This window comes from Centrocercus urophasianus, unplaced genomic scaffold (genome assembly GCF_019232065.1).
Source record: "Centrocercus urophasianus isolate 14NV4802_14NV808 unplaced genomic scaffold, USGS_Curo_1.0 seq_10, whole genome shotgun sequence".
In the NCBI taxonomy this organism is placed as follows: domain Eukaryota; kingdom Metazoa; phylum Chordata; class Aves; order Galliformes; family Phasianidae; genus Centrocercus; species Centrocercus urophasianus.
Window position 1 is genome coordinate 88,626,053 of NW_024884142.1, and position 12,360 is coordinate 88,638,412.

The 12,360-nt window shown below is 47.6% G+C and overlaps 2 protein-coding genes across 11 annotated transcripts in view; one reads left to right on the forward strand and one right to left on the reverse strand.

The window, feature by feature from the left end:
• Positions 1–12,360, forward strand: part of BMP2 (bone morphogenetic protein 2) — a 237,078-nt gene that overhangs the window by 8,052 nt on the left and 216,666 nt on the right. The window lies entirely within an intron of this gene.
• On the reverse strand, positions 139–8,812 carry LRRN4 (leucine rich repeat neuronal 4). Its single transcript, XM_042814339.1, has 5 exons — positions 8,673–8,812; positions 6,623–7,345; positions 4,920–5,121; positions 3,721–3,855; positions 139–2,647 (listed from the first exon to the last, which is right to left on the reverse strand). Exons 2-5 carry the CDS (start codon positions 7,308–7,310, stop codon positions 1,321–1,323), a joined length of 2,352 nt encoding a protein of 783 aa, XP_042670273.1. The 5' UTR covers positions 7,311–7,345; positions 8,673–8,812; the 3' UTR covers positions 139–1,320.

Below are 12,360 nucleotides of genomic sequence, written 5' to 3' on the forward strand. Positions count from 1 at the left end.
ATATTGGTGTTCACTCTTCTGGCTAAACACTGTAGCTGGTAAACGAAACTCAGAGATCTGTCTTTAACAAAGGACTACCAGTCTGTAGCTTTTATTTCCATTAATACAAAGAACATTAAAAAAAACATGGAGAGAAAAGAGACTCTTGCAGCATACAGCACCCTTCATTCTCCGAGCCTGGGGGGTTTGATGTGCTGTATCTATACAACAATAGAAATATACCTTGCTCTCTGTACAGTGGTTGTTGGAGGGAAATGTTTGACCAGGACAAATGCTGCCTCTTTTGTAAAAAACAAACAAACAAACAAAAAACTTCAAATGAAAAGATCTCTCTAAGCTGCTGAAGAATGGGAATTGTCAGCATCTGTTATTAGTATAGCAGAAATGAGTATCTTGAAGTACGTGTGAAAAATGTCTGCATAAATCCCTGCTGTTGCTAGTGTACAGGATTTCAGTTTTTCAAGTCTCAGCAACATACACATTCAATTCTTTCTTTGCTTGGCTCTACGCCTCTGTATGAGGTAAGTCATCAGCCCACTCAATCTGCAGATGGAACTGAGCAGTAATCTCTTGTTTAAAGTCAATTGTGCAGTAAATGCTGATGTGCTCCCTCCCACCCTTTCTCTGAGGAACTTGTATTCCAAACCCTGCACTGCCTGCGGTTGCTATTGTGGTTGCACTCGGAAGCTTCAGTTGCAGAAGATGTCACACAAAGTCAGAACAAAGCAATTGTCCTGGCTGTGATGATCCCACAGTGTCTTGCTCTTCCTCTTGGCAGTTCACCTTCGTGTTTCTTTTTCCTGACCAGATGTAGAGCTGAGCAGTTTTGGTCACCAGTTATTTACTGGAGTTGGATGCATACAGCACCCTGCCACTGGGCCCAAGGAGGCCTGTTTCATGCTCTTTTCAGTAATGTTCTTTCAAAAATGAAAGCTCAGCCTCACTCACATGAGTAAGAGCAGTATCTGTTGTGCTTAGTAAAATGCATTCTAGATTCTCGCTCTGCATGGACTGTATTGGTGACAGCTGACAAGGATCCATCTCATGGTGTGAAATGTATATTAGTATATTTGTAGCTGAGCATAAAACTAACTTCTCAAGGTTAATGTCCACACTTAGCATGTGAACAAGAACCAAAGGCTTTTTTTTTTTGTTTGGCTGCCTTTAAAAAAAAAATTTTTTTTTCTTCTCTGGAAACACAGTGGCAATGATGTCAGATATTTCGTTTTTTTTTTTTTTGCTGAAGGACTTTTTGATAAAGGAAAACATACCAAAGTGATAGAGATAGCGACCTTGGAATGTGTAGAACGATACCTAGCGCTAATCTGCGCTTTGTAACTTTAATGGGTAATCAAACGCTGGGTTCTTGTAGGAGACTAGATGCGTACTGTACTGCTCACTGTGAGGCTTCTTACGTGCCTTGCACAGACAGATGGACAAAATAATTGTGGAAATGAGAAAGAGTCCACTTGCTGCAGACAGAGCAGCAAAGACAGACTTGTAGCTGGGCTTTGTCCTGAACCTGGCGCACGAATTGCCTGCAATTCCTTGGTTTACTGTGTGGCTTAACCCTGCGCTGTTGGAAGCAGTCACACAAACGTGGTAAGTGGTGTATGGGGAGAGGTTATACAGGGTGTACTGCCTCGCTGTGGAGTAAATGTTCTCCAGGACAAGCTGTCCTTCCTCATCGCCTTGGTCACGGAGCATCAACTGATAGGTACGAACAACGGAGTTTGGGGCGCACCAGTGTATCTGTGCGGAGCTGTCTGTGACTTCAGACACCTCTCTGAGCCTCGGCGGGTCTGGAATTTCATTTTCTGTTGACATGCCAGGACATAAGCATGGGGATGCTCTCTGAAGTTCGCTGCACGGCTTCTGAAGGTGTCTGCATGGGTTGTAGTCACAGGAGGTGTACGTTTGTTGCACAGGGGGTTCTGTTGTCTCCTCGCTGTATTCGTAGTCATCTACGTAGTGGATCCGTGGCCGGGTGGGTGTGGATGCTGACTGGGTGCTGGACTTTGTGGAGTTTGGCTGCCGTACATTTGTTTGTGGTGTCCTTTCCACAGCAAAGGAGTGAATGTAATGGGGAATGGCATCTGGTTTTCCTGTTGCTGGAGTAGAATGCTCGCTAGTGGGCTGGCTGAATAGGCGTTCCTGGGGAAATGCCATGTGAGTTTTTCTGAGCTCTCCCTGGAGCTGCTTCAGTGTTTCAGTTTGACTCACAGAGCCATAATCCGTGGTCTGGCTGTAGAGCTCTCTGAGAAAACCGGGGGAGGTGGTTAGAGATGCAAGCAAAGGGGGATGGCTCATGGATTCGGAAACTGCCTCGTCCTCGGGGGAGGAACTGTTGGCTTTAGTGAGCATCAGCTCAGCTGGGTTGGCTGAGGTTGTGCTCATTACACTGGCTTCCTCATTCAGACGAATGTAAGCGTCTTTGGTTAGCGGAGCAGAGTCTGTTGTCATTGCTGCAGTCGTGGTGTAGTAGCTGGCAAGGCTGAAAGCGTCTCCTTGGCTGGAGGGTGTGTTTGAATCGGGCAGTGAGATATCCTCCTCAGCCTGGCATTTATTGTAGAGATCTTGCAGTGAAAAAGAAACTGAAGGCCTGTCCCCATTTTCTTGGGATGTGGTGCAAAAAGTGTCCAAAACCCTGTAGAGAGGACAAGTTAGAAAAGACCAATTCCACAAGAGCATTAACAGGCTCCTCTGAGCCTTTTTATCCCAAACCATTCTTCATATGAAAGAGGTGAGGCCTAGACCAGAACTAGGTTGTGTTAACGATAGTCCTGTGCTAAACAGATGACTTTCCACAGCACTGTGAGCATAGCTGACTAGCTCTTGGCTTTTGTAAGGTGCCTGAGACAAAGCATCCTTTGGTACTCTATGGACTTTGGCAAGAGTGTCTGGGTTCAAGGCAGATTGTGTTAAAGGTTCAGACTTTAATGCTGCACTTCAGAAGGAAACACATACAGAGTTGTAATGGGGTCCCAGGATCCTTAAACTTGGCTGTCTCAGACTGCAAGAGCCATGCTAAAGCACATCCAGTGTTTGACTGAGCTCAGTTCCTTTCTTTACTCAGTCCCTGCAGGCTTTTTTAAAGAATGCAAATGCTAAGTCCTTCATGAAGAGCAGCAATCTGATTTTAACAGTATACTTCCCTGCTTTCTTAGTTTTGGGTGGTGAAATCATGGTTATCCCTCCAAAGGAAGTCAGATTATGCATATGCAAAGTGCTTCTTCTGTAACACTCTTGGAAAGCATGAAAACAATTGAGGATAAATGGTACTTTTTGCAAGTTTGTTCACCACCTCTGGCTTTGGGAATGCCAGAGCAGGAGGAAATGGTGAACAAAAGTACTTGTAAAGTCTTCCAGCCATGCTCCCAGTGCTTGCCCATCAAGGCCACCTAGCTAGCTCATTTTTTATCTCCAGCAAATAGAGAAATATGAACCAAGAGGGAAAATGAACTATTCTCAGAATCCACAGCTAATATCACTTCATGCTTTTCTACATATGCTCACTGTATTTGTCCACTTCCAAGTGTAATTCAGCCATAGCTTCTTCCTAAAAAAAAGACTTTGTTTTCCACTTCTACCTCTTGTGGAAATGAGGAACATGCAAGGAATGTGAGCAACTTGTAGGGTAATGACTATTTGGTCTTCAAATAACTTGCATATTTAAGTTGTGTATAAAGAGGGTTACTTCATCTCCTTGAAAACACTTACTTTTGCAGCACAATCTTGGGCGTGGAGAGCAGCCAGGAGAGCCTACAGTCACATAGCAGAGGATTTCCATGCAAGTTGATGATGATACTGTCTGAGGAATTGGTATTCCAAGAATTAAAGGAACTCAGGTTACAGCTAAAAGATGACAAATAAATAAAGTAATTAGTTTGTGCTGAGCTCACCTTTGAAGAATTGGAGCAGGCTTTAGTATCCCATCCTGTGTAAGATACAATGCCAAATTGCCAGTTGCCTTGGAAATACCATATTACCAACACTCCCATTCTGCATTTGAAAGTCCAGGTTGCTATCTGCCCATCTCTCTAAACTGCACAATGTGGCTGCTGTCTCTAGTATATATGTCACTATATAGCTAAAGTGCTGTAAGTGGATAGCACCCTTAGAGATTGCAGCTGGAAAGGAAAAGGTTATCTCTGCCATCATGCATTCACCTGCACTTTGACGTTATGTCATTTCTTTAGTTTCTTTCTCAGTGTGCTTCTAGTGGCTTGACTTATGCCAGTCATCCCCTTCATGTTAATTACCTCTCTTAGACCATATCCCTCGGCTACTAAATCAAATAACTGATCTAGGAAGACCTTGCTTGCCTTTACTGTTAAACTGCCCTAGCCACAGAAAAAGTGTTCAACCTGAGTGTTCAGAAGGTGCTGTCTAATCTCTGCGACTTTAATTGTTATTCCTTTCTTCTCTTTGAGTTTGGGTCCTGATTTTTAGCACTTAGAACTGATATTTCTGCATATGTTGTAAAATGTTGTGTAAATTTAGGAAACTATCAGCTTCCATCCTTTGTAAAGCAATGTAGACTTTGGAAGCGTGATCAGCTACCAAAAGTAGGCTTCAGAGCATCTGTGCTGATCTCATCAACACTGGGTGAAGCCTTCTAGTGGCGAGGCAGCAGGATGGATGTTATCTCAGACAAATGGTAACTGTGCTATTGCTGCAAGTCTCACAGCAGCTCTGGGCTTTATCGGTTCTCCTGCTGTGTTCGTCCTGCTGCTACGGCACAGGCTTCATGTGGCGTACCTGGGTGCATAGTGTTTCTCCATGACACACAAACCCATACCTCTTTTCCACATATGCAATGACAAACAACCTTTGCATAAAAGTCAGCTCCACACACAGTTGTTCTGGGAGACAATGGCAATGACTGATGAAGAACAACAGAAAAGAAAACAACTCACTTTTGAAAGGAGAGATGGCTTAGGTTAGGTGTGCTTTCAAACATCTCTGTCCTCACAAAACCCAGAGAATGGGAGTCACGGCAGTTCAGCTCTCTGAGGTGAGGCATAGACCTGAAGTCGGTATCAAGACTTTGTAATTTTGGCATCTTTGTCAGGTGAAGAAATCTGAGGTTGGGCAAGTCTCTGGTCCACTCAACTTGAACTGAAGCAGAAAAGAGATTTTTACTTGTTGCATAAATAGTGCATTGCTGTGGATTTCTCCTAGGAAAAAAGAAGCAGACTGAAATGCTGGCCCATTGACAAATGTTAGTGAGATTTTGCCAAGCAGTACACAGAAAAGATGGAACCCTCTCTTTGTGAAGCACATGGATTTATTAGTAACTTAGCTAGAGAACCACCAGATAGAAGTCCTGAATTCATAGTGATGTAAAATATCTCTGTGGTTTTCTGTAGCTATTCCCCGTGGGGAAAGGAATACAAACAAAAATCAGTACACAGGCATATAAACACTGGAACAGTAATTTTTATAATGTTACAGATCTGACCATGCCATTATGGGGCAGGGGAGAAGAAGGAAACAGAGAGAAAGGTAATAAAGGCAACCAGAGAGATGGAACAGTTTTCCTATTGGGTGAGGTTAAATGGATTCTCAGAGAAGTGATGGCTGGAGGGCGATGAGAGTGGTGTGAGAAAGGCAAATACCATCCCATTTCTCCTAGCACAAGAAGAAGCTGAGACATGAAACTATGGAGGAACAGGTCTTATACAAAAGTGCTTTTCCATCCTAGGACTGAATCGTGTAACTCACTACCGCAAGAGATGTTAGAAATTTAGTGGTGTATCTGCTCAGTGCTTGGTGAGGTGACCTAGGGAAGTCTCTACTGCTGCCTGCTGGAACTGGGGCCAGTACAGATGGGAAGAATCCCTCGGTGCTGCCTTCCTTTTGCTCCCTGCCGTGGGCTAGAGCTACTGCTGCCCTGTTCTGGAGAGAATCACTGCTGTGACTCCATGCTGTGCTTCTTGTACCAGTGCTGACCAATAATGCATGGTGACGCCTCACTGAGAGCCCCTGTGAGAGTAGAATTGTTTTAGATGAATAAAACTGCTATGAAGCGAGACGGAAATGCGTAGGGTGGCTGCGTAGGGAGGCCAGGGAAGCAGTGGCCTGGTGTGTGGGAGAACTGGAGCCAAGCCTTGGCTCTGCCCCAGCTGGGCAAAGCGTTCAGCATCTCCCCGCCTCAGCACCTCAGTTACAAGTAAGCTGACAGGAGATGTACAAAAAGAAAAGTTGTGCCGCCAGTCGCTCCAAGCTGGGAAGTCTCACTGTGCAGAAGTGTTGGGCTGGTTTTAGTTGCCATATTCTCTGTGCTACTTCAATGCAGCAGTGTAAAGCAGGGTATAAGCATGGGGGTAGACAGTGAAAGATTTTGGCCATTTGTCTGGAAAGAGAAATGAATTTCCTTCTGTGCTTCCCAAAGCTAATCCTGGGGCTGGCAGTGGTGTGCTGCGGGATTAGGAGGGAGGCAAGGTGCTGCAGCGATGGGCAGTCGTGCTTGGTGCTGTCCTTGCCCTCCCTCGGGGAGGCTGCTCTGTGCCAGGGCCTCTCTCCAGGATTATGTGATGCTGGAGAGTGCCTCACACGCTCACGTTGGCTGTAAATAAGGTCAGGCCCCGTGTTTACCATGAGAAATCCATAAACTTACTTCTCTCGAGAAAGGTCCCGCTCAGATCAAGCACGCTGATGGTGTTCTTGGGACTGTGCAGAGCATCGCCAGGGGAGAGACTGATGGCAAAAGCAGACTCCTGAATTCCCCTTCTGCCTTCCTGCCCAAGCAGAGTTGTGGAGAGGTTCAGGAACTGTAGCTGGGGGTAACAGGAAAAAGCCAGTGGCTGGATTTCAATCAGTGGATTTCCAGCCAAGGACAGCCACCTCAGGTTAGGCATGGAAGAGGTGTGGCATGATGGCACAGAGGACAGCTTGTTAAAGCTTAAGTCCAGTGAATGAAGGCTGCTGAAGGTTTCCGACCCCCACCTGACTGCCTGGAGAAGGTTCTGCCTCAGTACAAGGATGCGCAGCTGTGGGAGATTTGCTATTTCTGTGCCATTCACCTCTTCTAAGAGGTTGTTGCTGAGATCCAAGGTCTGCAGAGCCTCTGGGAGGCAGATGGGGAAAGCCGTCAGGCTGCTGTTGGTCAGCTGCAGGGTGATCCATGTCTTGTTCTTCCAATCCTCGCAGGACATGCTGGTGAGATTAACGTTCTCCCAGTGGTCTCCCTGAGCCAGCTGGAAAAAGGTGGTGACATCCCTGGATGCTGCAGGCTCTGCTCTGCTCACCAGGCCTGATGCTGTGTTTCTTGCCAGCAGACAAATGATGAGCAAGAAGGAGAGCATCTTCCTGCTGGATGGCTTGCAGTTAGTTGCAAGATCTGTTTGTTTTTTGTTTCAGGGAAAGGAAAACATAACGTCAGCATTACAAACCAAATTAAAATACGTCCAGGTAGCTACAAGGTATTTAAAAGTGAAACACATACAATTGTTTTCCTGTTGCATCCAGACAGTGTAAGGGATAATTAACATCTCTTCTATAATTAAGCCTAAGCAAAAAGGAGCCCCTTGGGACATTCTGTCTGAATTATCGTGTGATCTTAGTACAAGTTTGCCTACGGTTTTTCATGCAGAAAGCAACCAAGCAGTATTGCACATTGGAGCAACAGCTGCATGGGAGGTGAGCTGCTTGACTGGTTGACATTGCAGCAACAGGTGCTGGGACAGCACAACCTGCAGGAGAGGGATCTTGTCATGTTATATGACCTTCCTTTTGTACCTGGTTGTGTATTGCAGCAGGACAACCCCACAGAGCGCAGTGTCTTTTCTGGGAAGAGCTGCCTGCTGGGGAGGTACTCAGGCAATGGGGCTGGGGGCAGGTGTGGCTGGGGCTCTGCTGTGGGTGAGATATTATGTGCTCCAGTTCCAAAGGCAAAGGGAGGTGCTGGTAATGTAGCTGCTGACCTGTGTTTTTGTTCAAGTGGCCAGATCTGAGTGCATGCTCCTGGATCAGGGCCTCAGAAGCTTGGGTTCTGAGAAGCACTTTATTCAGTGTTATGGTTCCCTCCGTGCTCCCTCCTTGTCCAGCCCCAGCTGGGTTTGTGTGGGTATCACAGCCTCTGGTTCATTCATCCCAGTCCTCTATGAGATGGGTGATGAGAGACATTTTTGATAGGCAAACACTTTGAAAAATACGCAAATACATCTATGAGACTCCTACCAAAGTTACTGCATCACTCCTCTGAGAAATTCAAAAGCTCAGCACGAACCTGAAGACCCCTTTGAAAAATACAAGTCCTAAGTGACTTGCCCAAGGCTGTGCAGGTAGTTCTGTGTCAGAGGAACGAATTAACCATAGCCCTGAACTGGTGCTTTACTTATTAATCTGTTGTTTCGGGCTCTCGCTTCATCTTATTAGCTACTTGCTGTTCCCTGAGAGGTGCCAGGTATTGGACAGTCCATCGTCTATTGCTCCCATCTCAGGTTTGAGGTAGGGACCAGCCAGCGTGCTTTGATCACCTGAGTCCTTTCCGGCGTCTGGAGCCGCACTAGAGCAGAGCAGCCTCACGATCTCCCGGTCCCCGGGGCTGCTGGCTTCCCTGCTCCGCGGCACATGGCAGCGGGAGGAAGGGAGCAGCGGGACGGCTGGATCCTGCTCTTGCATTCACCCGTAGCCCCCAGATCTAAACCGCGGCCGCTCGCACGTACCTGCCCGAGAGTCCCGATGCCTCGTGCCTCCCCTTTCGCGCAGCGCGAGCTGCCGGGCTCTGTTTTATACACTCTGGTGACTCAGCCGAGGAGCGTGTAAGGTCTGTGTTCTGTTCCCGGCTTCCCCTGCTCGCGGCTCTGCCCACAACGCAGGCGACGTTTGTTCCAGGCTCGCTCCCCCTGCCTGGAGAGGGGCTGGCTCCGCAGCGTTCCCCCCTCGCAGGAGGGTGGGAGGGCTGCCGTTTCTCAGCGCCGCTCCCCAGGCAGGCCTGCTGCCTCCGTCTTCTGCTGAGCACGGGTGTAAAGGCGACGGAGAGGTGCCTCCAGTCCCACCCATCGCATCTTCCGCGGACGGAGGGAGCTTGGGAGGGGAGAGGAATTCTTCTGGATTTTTTTCTGTGGACGGACTGTAACGATGTGGAGCTCTGCTCCATCTGCTGACAAGGGTGTTGATAACTCTAAGCACCAATGAAAGGCTTAAAGTATTTACATTTCTCTGTAAGACACTTGCACTTGGGAGTAACTCTCAGGACTGCTCTCCCAGGACAGATGGCATCTCTCAGAGCCGAGGAGGCCCCTGGGACATACCGCAGGAAAGCTCCCACCCACCTGCTGCTCCTGCAAAATCCCTTCAGCTGGGGAGAGGCCTGCAGCATCACATGGCAGCGTGACCGGCTCCCAGGCCTGCTGTGTGGGGCTTCTCATCTATGTGCTGCATCTGCTGTGGTGTGCAGCTGGGGAAGGTTCCCTTCCTGCTCCTTTGTTCTTTCTTTGCTGGTGTAAGAGCAGTGGTGTAAAGCCAAGGGACTGCTCTGAGCTAGGGCTATTGGCTGTGTCACAGTTGAAACCATCAGGTCAAGGGCCAAGATGAAGAGCAGGAACTTGAAAGGAATGTATTAAAAGAGGTGGTTCCAAAGCTAAAGCAAGAATGTGGCTGCTCAGTTGCTGCTATAAGACAGTTGTTAACATTTTCAGGGAGAACAGTAGTCAGTGCTTTTCATTTGTCAAGGTGACAAAAGAGATTGTGACGTGGAAGGCAGAACAGGCCTGTGGGCTTTGGTGCTAAAGTGCAGATAAAGGTCTTGCTTTCACAAAATCCTTGACTCTGCATGTATGCAGACCTTATCTTCTATGTCATTCATTATCTGTGTGGGGAGAGGACCTTGAAAAACACCAGAACATCCCCGGATCCAGATACGGGCTTTGAGTAGGACTCTCTGGAGCCCTTGTGGTTCTTTTGGAAGCTGGGTGCAACGTACATGTTGTTCTGCATGGAATGGCTGTCGGGCAAGACAGATAGTTTCCTAAATGAAGGGCTAATCCCATGGATTAATGTTGGTGGAGCAGCTGTCAGGCCTGTGCTTAGGGGAGCACGCAGGCCAGGTGCTCATATGCCTACAGGTAGCTCTGGGGATCTGCCAGGTTCAAAGGGCAAATTGGAGCAGGTAAAAAAGATTCTGAAGCATTTGCTACAGGAGTGGTAGGAGCAAAGTCTGGTCTCAACCAGACTAGTGGGAACCTTACCTTCTCTTTGCCTTTGCAGCTTCTTAGCTGTAAAGCTCCTTTTTGAGAAGCTGAGAAGCTTGATTCTGAGTGGCTGTGAGAAGCTCTTACACAAAGTAGAGAAGCCAAGGAAAATGAGCTTTTGTTACATTTCTTTTTCACATTTGTCTCTGGTTTTTGGATGTACAGTTTTGGGGCAGGCATTACGTTTTTCCCACTCTTTAGCCAAGCTGCAAATTCTCTAATCATTTGGAGTATTATAGCTCTGGTATATCTCAGAGAGCTGCTCAGGTGTGGTGGAGATTTCCCAAGGCAGACAGCAGCCTTCTCTCACCAGTTTCTTGGAAATCCTCTGATGGCAGCAGGCAGATTTCCTTTCTCCCTGTGTGTCACTTCGACCTGTTCTCAAGTTGCTGTTTCTTCAGGTTATTGATCTCCTTATTCTGCTTTTCTGGGAGTTGTGGTGTCAATCTGAGGGAATGCTCAGTCAAGGCAGGCATTTTTGTTAGCTTCTTTTTCACACGGATGATCTATGAGGCACAAAGAGCTAAACCAGACGCCCCCTCCTTAGGGCTGATTCAGTGCTGCACAAAACCTCCTTGCCTGCAGGAATGCTGGGGATGGGCCCTGCATTCCTCAGTGACACAGCGATAAGCAGAGCCACGGGGAGAAAAGGAGAAGGTGAGAATGGTACCAGGCTGTAAAGTTTAAGAGATGAGTGTTTCTTACTGGCTTTGGTCCAAGTGATGGCTAAGAATGAAAGTATCCTGAAAAATTTGGAGAATGGCTTTTAAAGCCAACAGAAGAAATACTTTATTGGTCACTCCACAGAGCAAGCACTAGCAAGATGTTTTCCTACAGCCATTAGGGGGAGAGGATTATCTAGCCCAAGGTTTCAGAAAACTGTGGGGCGTGTGTGTTGTCTGTTACAGTAGTGCAGTCTGAAGGCAGCTGCAAAACGCCCTACGGAATCTTGTGGGTAAGGACAGACAGCAGCCATCTGACATTGGTAGCATTTTACCCTGACATGACATCGGTTTAATTAAGCTCGACATAGAATACGGCCACGGTTGGGCCAATGTATTAGTTTGCTAAAGGTTTCTGATTTAATTTAAACAACGATCCTGTCTGGGACTTCGTGCATTGCACAGACAGAAGATGCTCTATTTCTAGGGCAGCTACTTTCCCTGTGAAGTATTTCTCACATAGGGAATTTTCCTGGGACTGTGCAGTTAGTAACTTTGTTACTATAGATTGCTGCATTGGTGGTACAAACAGCAAAAGCAAAGTTAAATCAGGTTATTGCATGAGTAAGGGTGTGGTATCTGGTGTGCATGAAGAGGAAGGTCTGAGTCTGGCTGTGACATGCTTGGTGCCATGGGTGGGATGGAAGTTGAGCAGCTGGCCCTGAGCAGGGCTGTGTGCAGGCCCAGGCAGAGCGGGCTGCTCAGCCTGCGGGTGTGAGGTGCAGAGTGCCCTGTGCCCTGTGCTACCCCTAGGCTGCCTACAGGACCTGCAGCCACTGCCCCTTGCAGCACTGAAGGCAAATGGATAAGAACAGATTCCTCTCTGTGTTCTTTACTTCTCATCCAAGAGCCTTGTATGTTGGGTGGTACAAGAAGAAACAATGATCTCAAAAACCATGGAGACAGGGCAGGGGCAAGGAAGCATGGCAGATGGTGGGGCTTACGTGCCAGCCTGAATGAGCTGGCAAAGCTGCTTGCGTAGCAGCAGGAAGGCTTTCTGAGAAAGGCAGTGACGCACCAGGGTAAGACGGAGGGAGGGGTGGTAAAGAACGGAAAGATCTGGTAGTTTCACTGGAATTTCAGCCAAGGCATCCTTGACTGGAACGCGTGTTAGCTAGGCACTGTAGGAGTCACGTGCTGTGCTAGTGGGAACTGTGTTCAAAGTGTCTGGATTTTCATATTCAGATAATTTAAACAACAGGTGGCAACTGCAGGTGTTCCATGCGATGGCTGTGTGACAAGCTGTGTGCTGAGTGACGAGCACAGAGCTGTGCTTCCTGGTGATCAATGTGAAGGAGCCTGCTGTCGCCAAATGCAGGGCTTCAGCACAGACATGGCCATGATCCTGACTGGAAGTCAGTAGCTGACATGGAGGCTGCCTGGCAGAGGGCACCCGTGGCACTGACATCTGTGTTCAGCTCTCCTGTAGCTCCCCAGGG